A 16,098-nucleotide genomic window follows, 5' to 3' on the forward strand; every position below is an offset into this window, starting at 1 on the left:
TTGGTCTTTGTTTATAGCACAAAAAATACAAAAAATAAAAACCGCAGAGGTGATCAAATACCACCAAAAGAAAGCTCTATTTGTGGGAAAAAAAATGACATCAATTTTGTTTGTGTACAACGTCGCATGAACGCGCAATTGTCAGTTAAATTGATGCAGTGCCATATCGCAAAAAAATGGCTTGGTCATTAAGGGGGCTGTAGTGGTTAAAAAAAACGGTCAAATTATTCATTTTATTTTCTTTCCTGTTTATTTTCATTTACAATACAGTAATATCTTACATAATCTCACCTTAATACATTCACACACAGACATGACACATAGGGAAAGACAGTCAAATAACCTTTGTAACTTTCTGAAACTTGACTCTTTACTCTTCTTTATATTGCTTCCATTATTCTTGCTTATGTCGTGTACACACGACCGGACTTTTTGACAGGAAAAGTCAGTCGGACAATTCGATCGTGTGTGGGCTCCATCGGACCTTTGCTTGCCAAAAATCCGGCGGACTTTATAAATAGAACATGTTTTAAATTTTTCCGCCGGATCGAGAAATCCGTTTGTGTGTATGCTAGTCCGACGGACAAAAACCGACGCTAGGGCAGCTATTGCCTACTGGCTATGAACTTCCTTATTCTAGTCTGGTCGTACATCATCATGTTCGAATCCGTTGAACTTTGGTGTGATTGTGTGTGGCCAAGTCCGTTCATTCGGAAAGTCCGTCGGAACTCCGCCGAAAGTCCGTCGTACCTAGTGCCTCAAAGTCTGGTCATTTATACGCGGCATTACTCCTTCCATTAAAACATATCCGTCCTTATTCCTCTCGGATTTGGTGTCTCCTTCTATTTATTTTGCGCATACTGCAGTTATTGTTAAATTAATCAACACATAGGGGTCTACTTATAAAAACAAGAAATAAAAATACTTTGCAAATGTATCAACATTCAAACAAGCAGAACGAATAGTAATGTTTGTAATATGTGTGTAATAGTTTCCTTGTTGCCTTTAGCTGGACAAATGGAAGATTCTCCAACATTAATTTGTAAGAGAAAAATGGCTATAAGAACATTTGACCAAAAAGCTTTTCCATTTATAAACAGAGAAATAGCCTAACACTATAGGCTAAAAACCTTTAACCAGCAGGGTAAATAATATTAGGGAGACTTTGTGCTGTGCACTGACTAGGGAGAATCCAGTGCGAAAGAGTTGAATGAATTGGAGTCCGGAGGAATGAACCTCCAGCTGCAGTATGCAGCAAAACATTTACAAGTAGTCATTTTTTTTTGTGACAGCTTCCTTCTGGTTGTTAGGGAGCCAGCACCCACTAGTATCCTAACAACCACTGATGCATCCCTGCCCGGCACATTTAGCTGACAGCCAGGGATTCTTAGTTGGAAAATGAAAATAAACAGTGTAGTGCAAAAAAAGGTAGTGTAAAAAAAGTGTAAGGTAGTGTAAAAAAAAAGTGACATTTCCCCAAAGTTATGTTTTTAATCACCCCCAGCTTTCACCCCCTTCCTGCCCAGGTTAATTTTTCGTTTTCAGCGCTGTCACATTTTGAATGACAATTGCGCGGTCATGCAACACTGTACCCAAACTAAATTTTTATACCTTTCTTCCCACAAATAGAGCTTTCTTTTGGTGGTATTTGATCACCTCTGCGGTTTTTATTTGTTGCTAAACAAATTAAAAAAGCCAACATTTTTGAAAACAAAAAGTTTTTTCTCTGTTTCTGATGAGGCTGATGAGGCTGCACTTAATGGGCACTAATGAGGCGGCAATGATGAGGTGGCACTGATGGACACTGATGAGGAGACACTAATATGTAGCACTGATAGACGGCATTGATATGTGCATATGGGCACTGATGGGTACTGATAGGTGGAACTGATGGGCACTAATAGGTGGCACTGATGGGCATTGATAAGCGGCAATGATGGGCACCAATAGGCAGCAATGATGGCACTATAATAGATGGCACTGGCAGGCAGCACTGATGAGGAGACACTGACAGACATTACAGATGGACACTAATTGACATCTGTGATGGGCACTGACAGACATTACTGATGGACACTGATTGGCATTTTGATGGACACTGATTGGCATCTGATGGGCACTGATTAGCATATGTGGTGGGCACCTCTGATGGGGGCTGCGCTGATAATCAACGTGTTGATTATCAGCGCATACTCCCCCCATCAGGAGAGCCACCGTTCGGCTCTCCCTGTCAGCGCGAACCGAGGAAAGCCGATTACTGGCACTTCCTGGTTACCGCTGTGATTGGTCACAGCTGATCACGTGGTTAAAAGCCTATTTCATAGGCTCTCTCCCACAATCAGAATTGTGAGGTGTTGGCGCGACACACAGGACCACAGATCACTGCGCACGTGCGGCTTATCCTGCTGGATGTCATATGTCACCTTGCAGATGTCAATCCACTATAGGCCAGTAGGGTGTGGTTAAGGGGACTCCACTATACCTATACCAAACTCTTATGCCGCGTACGCACGGTCGGAATTTCCGACAGAAAAAGTCCGATGGGAGCTTTTCATCGTATATTCTGACCGCTTGTATGCCCCATCAGACTTTTACATCGACTTTTTTTTCCTTTCATCAAGATCTCCTTTTTTTTGGATTATTGAAAAAATATTTTCTAGTGATCTCCATATATAATTTTTTTTTGTGTGTCAAGTTACCACAATAATATTATTTTCTTGTATTTTTTAACCTCAAGGAGGTTGGTATCCCTTGTTAATTTGACATTGTCTTTTTGAAATGTACCTACCTACTCACAAACAAACTGTCCTTTTTGTAGAAAAACACATAGGCAAGTATTTTCAGAAAATAAAATATCCATTTATTCTGGGTAACAAAATAAAGAGTAAGGCAACACTGGAGAAATTTTGGAATTTTTTGGAAGCCTTTTGGCCCCCAGGGCAGACATTAAATCTGTGGATAATAAAATTGTTAGCTTGAGGAGTTCATATAATTTGGAGCTCAATCTGGTCCAGAACTCCCAGAGATCAGCACCAGCAGCAGATGATATCTATGTCCTCAGGCTGTGGTACTACACCAGCCTGCGTCTTCTGTCAGACCAGACTGAAACCAGGCCATCACTTTCTTCTCTTCACTCACTGCAGCCTTCCCTCCACACTTCCCTGCAGCCTTCCCTGCAGCCTTCCTTGGAGGCTGTGGCTCTGGTGGTGTACTTGTGGCAGGAGGAAGAGGAGGAGGATGGGTGAGTTCACATACGTGGTTATTCTCAGACAACTGGCCCCTCAATCCCTTCTGAAGGACCTAAGCAAAAATTTCCTCATAGACGAGGCATTGGCCCTCCTCCAATTTCTGCAATCTAGTGGCTAGATAGCAGCCATAGGCCTTTTCAGCATTGGGGGGGGGGGGCTTCTGAGGACATCACTTGCTTCCCTAATGAGGCCCAGTGCTGCTTCCTCTGTGATAGTCCCCTTCCTGGGCCTTTTTTTGTAAGGCGGAGGGGAGCCCCCTGTGATTGGGTGAGGCCACTGGGCCCGCCCACCTCCTGGCTGACATTGGGCCCGCCCATCTCCTGGCTGACACGGGGCCTACCCACCTCCTGGCTGACACGGGGCATGGCCACCTCCTGGCTGACACCGGGCACAGCCTCCTCCTGCCTGCCACCGGGCACGGCCTCCTCCTGCCTGCCACCGGGCACGGCCTCCTCCTGCCTGCCACGTTCCAGACCCTCCTCCTGGCTGAGCTCATCCTGTGTATAAAAATGGGACAAAGTTTTAGTTTTTGGTTCATAAATCACACACAATTTTCAGCTCATGACTTGCAAATTGAATGTTAATAAATGGAAAAGACTATCATTCTGACCCCATTATTTTTCATTCTTGCCCCAAACATTTTTGGCCACTACTGTCTATTGATATGTAAATCATTTTTTTTTAATCATTAATTTGTTATCAATTATAACATCTAGTTAACATCATTAATATTAGACAATAACTATGTATAAAAATAATATTCCTGACTCCAGCTGGGCGCATCCACTTCTTCCAGGATGGAAGGCCCAGGTTGTTCCCTGTCAGCCTCTGCTGGAGTGGAGGGAAGGCTGCATGGAAGGGTTTGCCTGATTGCTGATTTTCTGACTTCAGTCTGCAGTTTTTTGAAGTACTACAGCCGGGGGACATGCACATTCTCTGCTGATGCTCCTGATCGGAGTGATTTCTTGATCTTATTATGCTCCTTTTTATACATGTTCCTCAAGATCCCAACTTTCTTTTCCAAGAACTGGATGGTTGCATCTGGGACCTGAGTCTTCACAAATTCCAGAAATATCTCCAGTGTTGACTACCTAGCTTCTTTATTATAATATAAACTGTGTTTCACCTGTGTTTCACAAATTCTGCATCTCCCTCTACTTGTCAGTGAAACTGGCCATACATTCTGGGTCCTTAAAGTGAGCTATAGGAAGATAGCGGAGGCCCGGCAAGAAGAACCAACGAGGGGGACAAGACCCCCAAAGTTGGCAGAAGACCCCGGACGGCGGCAGCGACGACAAAGAAGAAAGCCGGGCTCCTCCGCTAGTAAAAGAGCTAGCAGAAGATAGCGGAGGAGTCCGGCGAGAAAACCCCCCCAAGACGGAAGACCACCGGAGCTGTGCAATAAATTATTTTAAAAACCTGTGTTGTGTTCTTTTATGTACACTTTTTTCCCCAGGTGAATGGGTAGGGGTACAATGTACCCTATACACATTCACATAGGGTAGGGGGCCGGAATCTGGGGGCCAGCGAGGTGTCAATCTCACTGATGGAGGTGGCGACATTGACCTCCTGCGCTAGTCCTGTCTACCTGGAGCCGCATTCAAAACAGACTTGTCTCCGTGTGTGGGCAAGTCCGTTCATTTCAAAGGTCTGGGGGACTAGCGCACAGACGGTGGGATTTTGAGTCAAAACTTCTTTCTAAGTCCGCCGGCGGCAGGGCGGGGCCGTGTGATACAGCCAGCGGCCATAGCCACTGGCTGTATCACGGGAGCGTGCCCGCAGGTGCTTCTCACCATGCGAGGGAGCTCGCATGAACATGAGAAGTACCTGCAGGAGGAAGCAGAGACAGCCGCCGAGGGACTCTAGAAGAGCAGGTTCGGGGCCACTCTGTGCAAAACGAGCTGCACAGTGGAGGTAAGTATAACATGTTTGTTATTTAAAAAAAAAAATATTTACTTTACAATCCCTTTAACTCTTCTGGGAAAGCTATCCACAAGGTTTAGGAGTCTGTCAGCAAGTCCCAGCCAATGTTTCAAAAATATAAAAACAAAGCTAATGCATCTACAATATATTAAAATGTTATTTTTTGGGGCTTAGAAACATTTTAACACCCTAAATTCACACTAAATATAGACATACTGATAATCCAATCTCAATAGGTAAGAACAAATCAATCTTCCACAAGATAAATAAGAATTCTGGGAATTAGGCCCCTTTCACACATGCTGATGGTATGTCCGTATTTCATCCATCCGTTTGCGGATGAAATACGGACATCCATTCATCCCTATGGGATAGCGGGTGTCTGCGGATGAGCATCCGCAGACACCCGCTATTGTCCGCCTCCGCAAATGTCCGATTCTGCAGACGGAGGAAAATCCTATTTTTCTGTCCGTCTGCAGAACGGATCGGATGAACACGGACACGCGGTCCGTGCTCGTCCGATCCCCATAGAGGAGAGCGGAGAGCTGACAGGGCGGTCCCTGCACAGTGTGCGGAGACCGCCCTGTCCGCAGCCGGCTCAGCGGGGACAACGGAGCGATCCCCGCTGAGCGAGCGGATCATCACGGGGCGGATCTTTACTGATCCGCCCCGTGTGAAAGAGGCCTTAAGCTATCTCACAAGGGGCCAAATACTAGAATAAAAATGTTCCTGCAGACTAGATATAATTGCACAGAGATGCCCTGTGCAGAAGACCATACATTACATTTTTAATTACATTTTAAATCCTTATCAGGACTATTTCAGTTAGGACTGTGATCTGAAAAAAAAAAAATCTATTATTTTAAATGTTATCATCACTCTAAAAAAAAGGTAAGTTAAACATAAAAGGCTTTTCTTTTCATTTTAACTGACTTCCTTGATACTGAAAAAATAATCCTGGATTTAAAAAAAATATATCTTTTCATTTAAAGTAAAAGATGTAATCGCTTAAGTCTTATAATATGCTTTAGCATGTTAACGTAAGTTTCATTTTTTTTCTCCATGTTTTTGAATCGGCACCTTTCATTAAATTAATAGTAAAAAAAACACATAAAAGTGTTCCATCCAAAATTAATAAAAACTAATTTATGCAGCTATTCAATAAAACTTTGATATGCTGTGCAACACACTTTTATTAGTTGTGTTAATCAGCTCTTTAAAACAAAACAAAAAACCCCATAAAAACACATAAGAAAAATCGTATTCACTATACTCTGTAAACTAATCCAAATATAACTGCAATGTAAAAAAAACTCCACAGATGTAAACTTCAGACATTATGCGATAAGCCAAAAAAGCAATATAAAAAAAAACCTCTGTGCTTTATCACCTATAAATAACGTCTCATCGAAAAACGAATAAATGCAAAATTAGAATCTAAATCAATGGTGTAAGGAACAGTGTAATAAATGAAAATAAAGAAAGAACAAAAAAAAGAGAGAGATTAATGCCAAATACACATGATCAGAAATTCTGTCAGAAAAAACTTGGATGGTTTTTCCGACAGAATTCCGCTCAAGCTTGGCTTGCATGCACACAGTCACACAAAAGTTCTCTGAAATTTCGACCACCGAGAACGGGGTGACGTACAACACTACGACAAGCCGAGAAAATTAAGTTCAATGCTTCTGAGCATGCGTTGAATTGTTTCCAAGCATGTGTAGGAATTTTGCATGTTGGAATTGGTACAGACAATCAGAATTTCCGATCGAAACTTTTTCCGACCAAAAAATAGAGAACCTGCTCTCCATTTTTTGCTGGCTGTAATTCTGCCAGCAAAAGTCATATGGAGCATACACACGGTCGGAATTTCTGAACAAAAGCTCACATTGGACTTTTGCTGGCAGAATTTCTGATCGTGTGTATGGGGCTTAACAATTTAGGGCCCTATACTCTGTGAGAAAATAATAATGAAATAGTGTTTTGTTTGTGTTCAGGAAAAACTTTAGAGGTACAGACTTCAAATATAAGTAAAAAATAGTGCTTTTTTTTTCAAAATTGGCGGTATTTTTTTTGTTTACAGCGCAAAAAATAAAAACTGCAGAGGTGATCGAATACCACCAAAAAAAAAGTTCTGTTTGTGGGAGGAAAAAAAGGATGTCAATTTTGTTTGGGTACAATTTCTCACGACCGCGCAATTGTCAGTTAAAGCGACACAGTGCCGAATCGCAAAAAATGCTCTGGTCAGGAAGGGGGTAAATTCTTCAGGGGCTGATGTGGTTAACAGGAACAGTATTGTATAATTTTGAAAAGTAGGACTTTTATGATTTTTTGTTACTATTGTGACATGATGGAACTAATGTATGTTTTTCACTAAGTTGACTATTTGTTTATTGAGTATACCATATATTAGGTTTTCAATACTAATGAGTGCTTTACTTAATTTTTGGTTAGTTTATTTGTGTTAGAATATCACATAACATGCTGGTACAGCTCACACTTATTTAGTTCATACATATTGGCTTTTTCTCACAGAAGTTTTTTTTTGTTTTTTTTCTTTATAATTTTTTGTTCCTCTGAAGATTGCTAGGGGTTCCTTGAGGTATGATCAAGGTATGGCCAATTAATCGCCAATTTCATGGTGCCTATATAGTTCCAGGACCAACTCTATTTAGCTAAACAAGTAGCATGACACCAATTAAACATTTAGTTATCTGTAAGGGTGGCATTCTGACTTCCACTGTAAAGGTTGGGTCCTTCTTACTGACCTCCAATGTAAGAAGCATTTGTTCCCCAATAAAGTGGTTTTAGCAAGGGTTCCCCATGATCTGAACATTTTAAGGGTTCTTCTGGGGTAAAAAGAAGTTGATAAAGGGAGTTCTACAATTAAAAGCTGTACCTGTGTTATAAACCAGCACTCATGGAGGCACAGTTGACTCTGTAGCTTAAAGGAAAGGAAATATGGAATAATGAACAAAGCTCACAGTTTCTGGATTTGTGATGGATGGGGTCAACAAGGATCACTTCACCAGTTTACTAAGGATAGGCTTGCCAAGCAGAGAAAACTGATGATACATTGTGAGCCATGGGTGTCCAACTCAATTTAATCGTGGGCCGCATCAGCATTATGGTTGACCTCAAATGGCCAGCTGTATCTGTAGGACAAGATGTCCAGAGCAACCCCCCCCCCCTTACATCAGATGTCAGGAGCCACCCCACCATCAGAGGTCAAAAGTCCCCCACCATTCCTTACATCACAGTGCACCTTACCCCCTACCTTATGCTGCTGTTGGCAAGAATCTGGCGGCAATGTTGCCAAGCAGAAAGTGCAGGGTCTGGAGGAGGACTGGAATCAGCTGCCAGAGTCTGTGGAATGTTGAGACCAGGGGAGGTGGAGATGAGGGTATGCTGCAGCTGCACGGAGAAGCTCATAATCTGTAGGAGTAGTTCTGTCCTCCCCTATGCTGCCAATGGCCAAGACAAGGAAGTGGGCGAGATGAGGCGAGTGACAGAGCTGCAGGAGAGGTGCGAGGGCCACGTGAAATGGCCCAGGATTTGGCCTGCAGGCCATGTGTTTGACACATGTGCTGTAAACTTTTAATCATGAAAGATCAATGAAATTCACTGCATCCATAGTTGGGGAAGTGATGTCATTCAGATTATTTAGTTATATTAATTTACATATGCGCAGCATAATTATATAAAAATGTCACTTATATTTCTATTTCTATTTCCTCTAAGCACTAGGATCCAAAAGTTAATTAATTACTCTATGCACTGAACCAATAAAAGGTTTACAATCTGAGAATATTCTATAATACTGTATACTCTATGTGAATTATCATACAGTCTTTCCATCAAATATCTCATTTAATTTTATATTTTGTATGAAACAAAAATATTCCTCAATCACAATTTTGGATTAGTTAGGATGCATGTTGGGAACCAAAGTACTGTCACCGAATTCATTCTTCTTGGGCTCTCAACCGACCCACTGGTACAAGTTTTGTTGTTCCCCATTTTCCTGGCAATCTATATGTCCACACTGATTGGGAATCTTCTTCTCATAGTGGCCGTGAAAACTGACAAGCGCTTGCACATCTCTATGTATTTTTTTTTGGCTAATTTGTCATTTTTGGACATCTGCTATACCTCAGTCATTGTACCAAATATGTTGGTTAACTTTTTTGCACCGATGAAGAGGATTTCATTTATTGGCTGTACCACCCAAGTATTTTTTTACCTGCTCATGGGGGAAACTGAGTGTCTGCTTCTGGCTTTGATGGCCTATGACCGCTATGTTGCAATCTGCAACCCTCTACGTTACAATATGATCATGAACACAACGGTCTGTTTGTGGATGATCAGCATGGCATGGCTGACTGGTTGCATCATATCATCCATTGATTTGTATTTTGTATTCCGCTTAACATTCTGTGGCCCTAACACCATCAACCATTTTTTCTGTGAGGCACCACTGCTTTTACAGCTCTCTTGCAGTGACATCTCATCAAACAATATTGTAAAACTGGTGGGCATGGCCATCTTGGTCTTCATCCCACTTTCACTAATCCTTTTTTCCTATTTTCGAATCATTACCACTATTGTTAGAACTCACTCTGGTAAGTACAAAACCTTTTCCACCTGTGTTTCACACCTGGTAGTGGTGGTCATTTTTTATGGGACAGCTATGTTCATGTACGTTAGACCAGAACATGCAGACACAGAGGACACAGACAAAAGGGTGGCAGTATCTTACACAGTGATCACCCCGATGCTGAACCCCCTGATCTATAGCCTGAGGAATGAAGATGTTAAGAGAGCCATGAGGAGGCTGGTAAGAGATAAGTGACGTATTTCCCTCAAAGTCAAATTGAGTTGTTAGTTAAATATGAGAAGGGGCAACATGTTTGATAAACTAAATGAGAATCATTTTCCCAAAAGAAAATAGTTCATATTATGCACAAAAAATACCAAGCCTTATTACCAAATGACTAGTATACTTTAACTACTCGAAGACAGGCATGTTAAACCCTCTTCCTGTCCAGGCCATTTTTCAGCACTGTGATACTTTGACTAACAATTACTTGGTCATGTAATCTTGTACCCAAATACATTTTATATATTTATGAGGCAGTTAGAGCTTCCCTTTGGTGTTAATTTATTTTTACTATTGTCAGGGTTCACTCCAAGTGTAGAGCTGTACATTGGCTCCTACCATCTCTCCTAGGTGAAGATTCCCGTGCCCAGACCTCCTGTCTGCAGGGTGGAGTCCTCTCAAACTGGGAGCCTAGAGCCTTGGTCTAGTCATTACTTAAAGCCCAGAACACAGCTGACCAATTAGTGTACTGGCTGTTTACTATACCTGGACCCTGGCAGGGTACCACCCTGCTACACTATATAAGGGAAGACCAAAATTCGAAGACGAAAAAAAGTTTCCCTTAGTTTCTGCTATAAAAATGTGCAAAAGAATAAACTTTCTTAAGTTTAGATCCAAAATGTATTCTGCCACATCTCAAAATATAGACTGACCATCTCATTTCTTGAGGCCCTAAAATGCCAGGACAGTACAAACACCCCCAAAAGACCCATTTTTGAAAATTGGATACTCCAAGGTATTTAGCAAGAATCATGATAAGTATTTTGAAGTTGTAATTTTTTTCCCGCAATGTTTTTGGAAACTGAAGAAAGTAAATGAAATTTGATTTCATTTCACAAAGTTGTTATTTTAACAAGTTATTACTCACTTACATCATAGGCATACTTAGATTTACACCCCAAAACAAATTCTTCTACTCCTCCCAAGTATGGGGATATCACATACATAAGACTTTTTTGAAGCATAAATTTAGAGTGGCCCAACACTCCAGGGAGAACCTTTAGGCTTCCAAGGGGCATAAATTACAAATCCAATTTCCTGACAACCCATCACATTTTGTGAGGCCCTGGAATCTGTTGCCAAGACCTGAAAGACCACATTTTGTGAGGCCCACAAAATGTTGCCAAGACCTGAAAAACCCCACATCTTAGCATCACAGAAACCAAAAAATAGACTTACTAGGGCCATGATACATGCTAAGGTTGAGGCAGTCCTATTGGACAGGGTACATAAGTATGAACAATCGTGGAAAATATGGGTGGACTTCGATAAAACCTTACTCTTCCCCTGCTGAATACCCTGCACATGTCCTGTGTGCTCGTATGATGCATGCTTTAGCTAGCCCTCTTGGGGCCCTTTTCCATCTCTTGCTATTCATTACCCTCCCACCTTCTTTACCCCTCTCCCTAGCTCTCTTTCCTTCTTTTTCTGTTCCTTGAGGCTTTCTCTTTTTCTTCTCTTCTTGCTCCATCAGCCTGCGGGTTTCCTCTTTACCAGTTACCTGCCCAAATGGATGTTTACTGAGGTAACATCAGCTATGTGTCCTGCTTTGCCAATGTGAGACCCTATAACTAGTTGTTTACCCTCTCCTCCATATTGTATTATTTGACTTGATCACTTTATCTTTCTTATACAGTCTTGAACCCCATGGCCCCGATATTTGTGGCAACATAAGGTTCCACACCAAGACAGGGCATTTTAGATGTTATAAGTTTATGTCTCTGTTGGGATGATGAGATTCACATGCCAATTAGAAACATTCTGTGGTCAATGTGCATCTAACTCAGACTTTAAGATACCTGCTACCATAGGCTGTGCCCCCCGGCTGTTCAGATGTGTCATTAGGCAGCCATGTTGTTGTTTTCTGTGTTGCTTCTTTGTCCATACTTGCATTTCATCTCCCTGTACCTGTCTATGAAACTGCCCATGAATTCTGGGTCCTTAAAGGGATTCAAATTTGCTGTAAGACAATACACAAGACAAAAACACTAATGTCAGCCTAAACTCTCATAATCTTAACCCAATATAGGCCTCAATCTTGAAGCAGTATAGGCCACAGATGGCCCAAGATAAAATTTTACCTTCATTTAGGATGCTCGCCACTTCTGTTCAGAACGTAGGTACGACACATGCGTGTTAGCTTGATATAAACTTTGCATGCGTGAAAATGAGGGAGTGCAACCCCTTCCTCACAACTGAAGTAGGTGAGAGGAAGGGGTTTCACCCCCCAAAACACATCCATTGATCCCCCATGATGGGAGATAGCATATGTTGACATTAGGCATGGGATCAGGAGGGAAATACCCATTTTGACTCCCAAATTGTGCGCATCTTTAAAATTTGGCTTTTACAGTGGTGACATCACCCCATTTGATGAAGGCAAGATCAACACATTTTGGACATACTATAATGTCTGATATTGCCTTCAGTTTTTCTATGTTGAACTTTGTAAGTTCCAGAGTTGTGTACTATATGTTATGTTGTGAAATATGCCTGTTTATACAAAAAAATATATATATTGTAAAAAACAATTTATTTAACACAAAAATGTTAGAACACCCATGTGAATGTGCACAGAGTAAAACGTTTGCTAATCTTCAATGTGTGGTTTCTTCTTTCCATGCTCAATACCAGTTTTTGAAAAATGTTGTGTTTACAGTGACAATGGCCCTTATTTACTAAAGGAAAATCCACTTGGCATTACAAGTGCACCAAGAGAACCTAGGAGACAGCTAAAAAGAAACAGAAGCAATAAAGAAAATTCAAGATTTTATCAGATATTTTTTTTTAATTATTTATTATTAATTATTATTATCATTTTGTTTAAATAAAAATAAAAATTAGACATTGTCTGGCATAGCAATGGCCCCCCTACCCATAAAATAATTGACATATTTCTCGTGAACTTCACGGGTGCTTTGGGGTGCCAAGCCAGGACGGCCAGTATCCAGGCCCGTCAGGGGATTAGCAGGAAGTCCGGCCTCAGGCCAAACTGAGGCAAGATAATTTTGGGCAATGCCAGGCCACTAGTCTGGAGACGTCTGGAAAAATCCATCTGGGTGAAGACTCCTCCATCCGACATCCAGCCATTCTTCCCCACGTCCACATAGAGGAACTCATATTGTGCTAAAACCATCGCCATCAACACTATACTATTAAAATCCTTATAATTGTAATAGTAAGACCCCAAATGGGGTGGTGGCATGATGTGGACATGCTTCCCATATATAGCCCCTCCACAGTTGGGGAAGTCCCAACAGGCGGCAAAATGGGAGGCCACAGTCTGCCATTCCCATGGCGTTGAAGGAGACTGTGGAGTCAAACCAGAGAAAAAATATTAGTACTTTTGCACATAACATTGCAAGCAGATTATACAAAAACATTCTTGCCCAACATCAGTATAACATTTATTTTATGGAGTATTTAAAGAAAGAAATATAAGGCCCACTTATCAGATTCATCACCCCCTCTGATAGCCCATTGTAAAAATTTTAGGGGGGTTCAAGCTGGAGCTGCATTTGGAACCCCAAAAAAAGCCTATGGCACTCTGCCTGAATTTAAGGACAGCAATAACATTTGCACACATTTTAGAAGATGTTTCAGGTAAATCACTACAATGGAGCTGACAAAATACATTGTTAAGTGACTAGGCTAGGTGAGTATGAGCCCAGGATAGCATGCTGGGGAGGTTAGTGAAGGTAAATATGCATGTAGGCCAAAAAAGGAGCATTAAAAGCTTACAGCATGCATGGTGACAAAAGGGACATTCACAGCATATTACAATCATGTTAATTAGGGAATGATGAAATAAATACAATACATAAGCAAACATTAAATACATAGAATGTGATATTAACCACTTGCCGACCGCCGCGCGACGATATACGTCGACAGAATGGCACGGGCAGGCATATGGGCGTATATTTACGTCCCTGCCTTCCCGCGGGTAGGGGGCCCGATCGGGCCCCCCCCGGTGCCTGCGGCGGTCGGTTTTCGTACGGGAGCGATCCGGGATGAGGGGGCGGCCATTCATTCATGGCCACCCCCTCGCGATCGCTCCCGACGAATAGAAATGCTCCGTGACATCGCAGTGATGTAATCTCTCCTCCGTGTCGGTATTTTTCGTTCCGGCACCGAGGAGAGAGGATCGGTGAGTTGCACCAACACACTACACGTACAGTAGAACATGCCAGGCACACTCACACCCCCCCTTTACCCCCCGATCACCCCCCCAATTACCCCTGCCCCCCCAGTCACAGTGACACCAATTGCATTTTTTTTTTTTTTTTTTGCATTGGTGTCATTTGTGACTGTAATAACTGTTAGGGCAGTTAGGGTTAGCCCCCTTTAGTTCTAATGTGCCCCCCTAACCCCCCCAATAAAGGTTTAACCCCGTGATCACCCCCCGTCGCCAGTGTCACTAAGGCTGGGTTCACATTGCAGCGGTTTATGAGAACGGATGTGATTCGCACCGCACTGCAGTGCAAATCACATCCGATCTCTGTGCGATTTGAGTTCAGCCATACAGATAGTATGGCTGAATTCGCGCCGCACCCGCCGCAAATTCGCACGGGACCCTTTTTTTGGTCCGCAGCAGAATCGGATCGCATGGGTGTTCACACCATGCGATCCGAGTTTGCAGATCGCACTGCGATATGCGAACTGATCTGGGGGTGTCATTAACATTTCACTGACACTCCCAGCAGTTCGCATAGGGCAGTGTGAACTGCCGCCGGGAGGCATGCGATGCGGGAACCCGCCACGGATTCGTGGCGTTCCCGCATCGCTCCAGTGTGAACCCAGCCTAATAAGCGATCATTTTTCTGATCGCTGTATTAGTGTCACAGGTGACGCTAGTTAGGCAGGTAGGTATTTAGGTTGGCCGCAACTTTTTTTAGCGCCAGGGACCCCCATATACTACCGCATAAAGCCCCCTGATTGCCCCCTAGTTAACCCTTTCACCAGTGATCACCATATAACTGTTACAGGTGACGCTGGTTGGTTAGTTATTTTTTTATAGTTTCAGGGCACCCGCCATTTATTACCTAATAAAGGTTTAACCCCCTGATCACCCGGCGGGTGTCATTTGTGACTGTAATAACTGTTAGGGCAGTTAGGGTTAGCCCCCTTTAGTTCTAAGGTACCCCCCTAACCCCCCCAATAAAGGTTTAACCCCGTGATCACCCCCCGTCGCCAGTGTCACTAAGGCTGGGTTCACATTGCAGCGGTTTATGAGAACGGATGTGATTCGCACCGCACTGCAGTGCAAATCACATCCGATCTCTGTGCAATTCGAGTTCAGCCATACAGATAGTATGGCTGAATTCGTGTCGCACCCGCCGCACCCGCCGCAAACTCGCAGGGGACCCTTTTTTTGGTCTGCAGCAGAATTGGATCGCATGGGTGTTCACACCATGCGATCCGAGTTTGCAGATCGCACTGCGATATGCGAACTGATCTGGGGGTGTCATTAACATTTCACTGACACTCCCAGCAGTTCGCATAGGGCAGTGTGAACTGCCGCCGGGAGGCATGCGATGCGGGAACCCGCCGCGGATTCGTGGCGTTCTTGCATCGCTCCAGTGTGAACCCAGCCTAATAAGCGATCGTTTTTCTGATCGCTGTATTAGTGTCACAGGTGACGCTAGTTAGGCAGGTAGGTATTTAGGTTCGCCGCAGCTTTTTATAGCGCCAGGGACCCCCATATACTACCGCATAAAGCCCCCTGATTGCCCCCTAGTTAACCCTTTCACCAGTGATCACCATATAACTGTTACAGGTGACGCTGGTTGGTTAGTTATTTTTTTATAGTTTCAGGGCACCCGCCATTTATTACCTAGTCTCACTAGTGTACCCCTAAATTTAGGGGTGTCTACTTTCCAAAATGGGGTCATTTGGGGGGGTTTGTGCCATCTTGGCATTTTATGGCCTTCAAAACTGTAACGCCCTTAGAAAGCCTGAAGGCGGTGCTTGGTTTTCGGGGCCCCGTACGCGGCTAGGCTCCCAAAAAGTCCCACATATGTGGTATCCCCGTACTCAGGAGAAGCA

The 16,098-nt window shown here is 42.9% G+C and overlaps 1 protein-coding gene across 1 annotated transcript; it reads left to right on the plus strand.

The window, feature by feature from the left end:
- The first annotated feature begins 8,922 nt into the window (after nucleotides 1–8,922).
- LOC143989152 (olfactory receptor 2D3-like) lies at nucleotides 8,923–10,365 on the plus strand. Its single transcript, XM_077489179.1, has one exon. The coding sequence runs from the start codon at nucleotides 9,103–9,105 to the stop codon at nucleotides 10,021–10,023; it is 921 nt and encodes a 306-aa protein (XP_077345305.1). The 5' UTR covers nucleotides 8,923–9,102; the 3' UTR covers nucleotides 10,024–10,365.
- The last annotated feature ends 5,733 nt before the right edge of the window (nucleotides 10,366–16,098 follow it).

This window comes from Lithobates pipiens, unplaced genomic scaffold (genome assembly GCF_037356315.1).
Source record: "Lithobates pipiens isolate NorthernLeopardFrog02 unplaced genomic scaffold, aLitPip1_a1.2 Scaffold_18, whole genome shotgun sequence".
In the NCBI taxonomy this organism is placed as follows: domain Eukaryota; kingdom Metazoa; phylum Chordata; class Amphibia; order Anura; family Ranidae; genus Lithobates; species Lithobates pipiens.